Raw genomic sequence first — 4882 nt, forward strand, 5'->3', positions numbered from 1 at the left:
ACATGCCGCCTCATGGTGAACGGTGCTCCATTCCAACAAAAATGACATAGCGATCCAGCACCATGAGACCGTCGTTGTCATCCTCATGGATTGTATCTTGTTGTGCATGTCGCAACGATTGGGGCAACTATTGTAAAAATTGTCATTACCCATTCTACCATGTGGTCGCCATGGTTGCAACATTCCTAGCGTCACCGCCTCTAGCTCGCCGCCGCCGCCTGCTCTCACCACCATGTTCTAGCAAAAAAAACCAACAATAAAAACCGGTGTCACGGATCATAGGAAAAACACCAATTCCAGCAAAGACATGACATGTTCCAGCAAAATATGCATCGCCGCGATGGTCTTAACAAAAATCTTGACAGAGCCAACAAAACTCTTGCTGGTTGTAGGTTTCTCGAAATGCGATTGCAACTTTTGCAGTTGGGCAGTGGTGGCACCCAGTAATCATGTCTCTAGTTGGAGCTTTTCCAATCATTGGTTGTGGATTTCTGAGTCCTCGATAGTAGCAAGTTGTGCCAATGGTCCCAGTGTTTGTCTCTCGCCATTGGAGCACACCGTGTCACAGCTCCCCGGTGTGGATAGTCGCACCACACAGAGGTGCTGGTCCCAGCATCCCTGCCTTGCAATGGTACTCCTCCACGATGGCTATACCTAGCAACCCTGGCATACCGCCCTTGCAATGAGAGCAAAGGAATCTTGAAACGTTAGGCAGCGGTGGTCGGTCGTGTGGCAGCAACGCCAACAAAAATGTATATCTGCGTCCATGGCAAGGGGGTGAAGGTCGGTGCTGGTTACGATAAGAAAAGAGATAAAATAATGAGAAGATAAGGCAAATGGTGATAAAGTAGAGGGTGAGTGGTTGATGAATGGTGTGTTGGGCTCATGCGAGATGTATGGACTAGGAATGAAAAAGGATAGGGATGAGAGTAGTGCGTGGGTCCGTAGGTGTGACCCAGGACGTGCATGGGCGAGTGCGTGGGTCCATAGGTGTGACCTCAGACGTGTGTGGGCGATCAACCCCACACAATATTGGTTGCCTGGAAATCACTATTTACCTATATAACATGGGGTCCTTAGGTCATCCTAAATTGGTGCCATTTATGGTATTACCAAAACCATACCGAAATAATTTGGTATATATCGAATCAAATCGCATTTAAGTTCATATCGTATTTATCAAAATATAAATACCATATTTACCAAGTAACTGAACAGCCAGGCCACCATTCCCCGACCCCAATCCCCTCTCAACCGGAGAGAGGGGAGCCAAATCCAGAGTTGGCATAGAGCACCCGGTTCATCGAGTTGAGGTCGAAGACGTTGCCCGTCTTCTCTTTCTCGGGAAGATCTATGGCTGTCGCCTCCCTTCTCTTCTGCGTATTCTTGATTCCAGGTACTAAAAAAAGTAACCCCTCTCCTTATGTGTTCTTCTATTGTGTTTCGTAGGTGCGCAACCTTGTCTGCCCTCCCTCCCTCCCTCCTCTCTCTCTGTGTGTCTCTCTCACCATCTCTCTCACCATCTCTCTCTCACTCTCTCTCTATTGCTCTCTGTTCTTTATCTAAAAGGCATGAGCATAAATGGAGCAAACCGTCTCGTAGTATGTCCAAGTTGCAAAATTGAAGAAAATAGTAGTGGGACCAGGTTGTCAGAATCGCGATTCTACGACTTTACGATCCAAACAAACCCCTCTGATTCTATGATTTTAGTTCATAGAATCTACGTTTTTACGATCCTGATAGTGAAGATTCTATGATTTGCGATCCTGCCATCAAAGCTCCGATGCGATTCAATATCGCGATTATGACAACCTTGCTCATATTGCTTTCCATGTAATTTAATTAATTAAGTGGTTCTAGATCGCCGGATCAATATGTCCGGGATCGTAGTTATCTCTGTGAACAGCTCCATTCTTTCTGGCCTAGTTGCTTTTGAATATGTAAGACTATTGCAACAATTTTTGCTCAACTTGCAGTAGTCCTAGTTTATGTCTTTGTAGGTCACTGCTAGAGTAAATTTTCGCTAGGATTAGAACATGAATTTTCATCACCATGTTCTTCGTGATTAATATTGGTGTGAGACCATTGTCACAAGCCTCACTCTTGTATTACATTAATTTCATTCTAGAACTTTGGTTACTCGCTAAACCTTGATATTTCCCAATTTACAGTTGTATTACTCGATGGAGGATCTTCCGGAGGTACTGCTGGAAGAAATCATCCAGAGGATAACCAGAACAAGTGATCTGAATTCTCTTTCCCTTGTGTCTAAAAGTCTATACATGGTTGAGGCGAATCAAAGGGCATCTATCCGCTTAGGATGTAGCCTGTTTTCTGCTACAGAAACCTTGTCATCGCTTTGTTCCCGATTCTCCAATTTGTCAAAAATGGAAATTGATTACACCGGTCAAACCTTGAGCCTCTTCTCATACATTGATGACTCTGGTCTTAGCTGTCTATCAAATTGTAAGAAGTTGATGTCCCTCACGCTGAAATCCGTGCCAAGCATAACCTCAAGGGGACTTCTCTCAGTGGTAGTTGGTTGCAAGAGTTTATCCGCTCTCCACCTTTTTGGCTGCAAGAAGATCAGCAACGTAGAGTGGTTGGAGTACCTTGGATGGAATGGATCACTTGAAGAACTTGTAGTAAGGAATTGCAACCGGGTGAGCCAGTGTGACCTACTAAAGTTTGGTCCAGGTTGGATGAAGCTTTGGAAGTTCGAGTTTGAGATCAAGGGAGAAACAAATGATATACTTGGGTTTAATGATCCCTTATATGATGTGCACAACCTGAGTACATGTGATTTCTTCTGTGACAATTTGAAGGATTTGCGGTTGGTGCATATTCAAGCAATTTCAGACTTGGTACACCATATTTTCTGTGGGAAATGCAAAGCGTTGGAGAAGCTATGCCTTGAGTATATTGTAGGTCTAAATGACCATCACATCATTGATATATCCCATAACTGCAATAATCTTAAAAGCATCTCATTGTGGCTCATGCCTCCTCGGTACTTTGCCGATGACAATGATTTTCTTTACATACCATTGGTTACTGATGACAGTCTTGAGGCTTTAGCTCTCGGTTGTCCTATGCTGCAGACCGTTGAACTTGCATTTCATGAGGACACACCCTACTTGCCAGAAATAGGCTTAACACTAGAGGGCATTAGGATTCTCATTCAGTCTTCGCGGATTCGTGATCTTGTGCTTAATGGAGCAAACTTCTTTGATGACGAAGGGATGATGGTACTTTCATCTTCTCCATTCTTGGAGACACTCGAGCTTGTGGTCAATAATCGGGTAACTGATGCTGGGATGCATTCCATTGCACGCACCCCTTGTTTGAGGAGTCTCACACTCCGGTTGTGTAGTCAGGTGACTGATGCTGGATTGACTGAGCTAGTACATTCACAGAAGTTGGATTCCCTGGTCATTGAAGGATGTGCTTGCATCTCTCTACAAGTTGCCCAGGGTGCAGCTAAATCAGTTCACTACTCTCTGGAGTCAACAAGGAGGAACTGTCTCAAAAGAATTTAAATATAATGTTGTTTATGAAGTGTCCTCCGTGATTTTCAGCTTAAACCAACTACTAAAGTAGTTAAAGTTATTTTTGACTGTGCCTCATTAGTGTATTTCACTATTGTTGTCTCTTTTATCATTTTCGTATTTTTCCAGAACATGTGTTTGATGGTGAACTTTTGATCTTATGTGCTGAATGAAGAATTTAATATTGTCTCTTACTGGTGTACCACACCTACTTATGTTGCGTTGCTCCTGTATCTTACTTTCCTCCATGTTTGCCATCTTGAAAATTGTCATAAGTCAACCACAATATAAATATTTCAGATGTTCAATTTACAGGTCCTAACAGCGCCTCTCGATTCTATGTGCTATATGAATATGGCGATTTGGATGTTATTATTTCCCGTTGTATTATATTAGTAGCATCTTTTAGAACTTGTGGTGTTAGCAAGAGAAGGTGTAGGGATTATTGAACCCTTGCATATCATCAATTTCTCCAATAAGGATGCAAGTGTCATCCCAAAAGATGACAATCGATATTTATGCTAGAGTAAGAGCAACTCCTGTTGATGTGCCATATTCGTAGCCTCCATAATGTACCATATAATGTATGTTGTAGGCGCTCCAAGATAGTTTGGATCATTTTGAAGTCTGCCAAGGTAACGTGCAAACTCAGAGTCTACCATAACATACACTTCATAATTTTTTGATGCATCAAGTTGTAGATGGCCTAACCAGCAAGGGGATAGATCAAGATGGCATGTTGTGTGGTTGCGAATGCCACCCATGCCATGTTGAATGTGGATTTCCTAAAGGTGCCTGACTGAGACATATTTGGCGTAGCGCTCATCCCATGCCTCATTAACGATGAGGAGGAGGAAACCAGTTATTGTAGAGTATCACCATGGCATGGGGCAAATTTGGCATTGATGACGTTGAGTGGAGGATCCTCATCATTCTAGGCATGCCACTCCTCCTTGGTAAGGAGGGAGGGATCCTCCTATGTGACCTCCAACACATCATGACAATCCCATTCCAAAGTGATGAGGGAGCCCTCCTCACCAATATCAGTTTATCCTACTCTAAATGTAACACCCACTCTAATAGCAAGGGAATTGACACAATGAGGACAAGGAAAGTGGTGAAGGAAGTAAAAAGCTGATATGTAATTGGAGCTTTGGGAGGCGGGAAGATGAGAGAATACGAGGAAGATCCAACATTTAAATAGACCCGAACGGTGGGAAACCTGGTGGGTGACTAGAAAAGGTGGCATCAAACATGGCAGGAATTGTGGTGAACATTTATGCTTGCACTAACCATGATTAATTAGCATGTTTCCCGCTGGCATGAGCGATGAC

The 4882-nt window shown here is 43.4% G+C and overlaps 1 protein-coding gene across 1 annotated transcript; it reads left to right on the forward strand.

Moving 5' to 3' along the window:
* The first annotated feature begins 2177 nt into the window (after window positions 1–2177).
* On the forward strand, window positions 2178–3616 carry LOC123399137 (F-box/LRR-repeat protein 14-like). The gene has a single exon (XM_045093561.1). The coding sequence runs from the start codon at window positions 2184–2186 to the stop codon at window positions 3537–3539; it is 1356 nt and encodes a 451-aa protein (XP_044949496.1). The 5' UTR covers window positions 2178–2183; the 3' UTR covers window positions 3540–3616.
* The last annotated feature ends 1266 nt before the right edge of the window (window positions 3617–4882 follow it).

Source organism: Hordeum vulgare, chromosome 5H, assembly GCF_904849725.1.
Source record: "Hordeum vulgare subsp. vulgare chromosome 5H, MorexV3_pseudomolecules_assembly, whole genome shotgun sequence".
Lineage (NCBI taxonomy): Eukaryota > Viridiplantae > Streptophyta > Magnoliopsida > Poales > Poaceae > Hordeum > Hordeum vulgare.

Excerpts from the sequence above, each read along its gene's own strand:
- LOC123399137 (XM_045093561.1), top strand. The coding sequence starts at position 2,184 with ATGGAGGATCTTCCGGAGGTACTGCTGGAAGAAATCATCCAGAGGATA.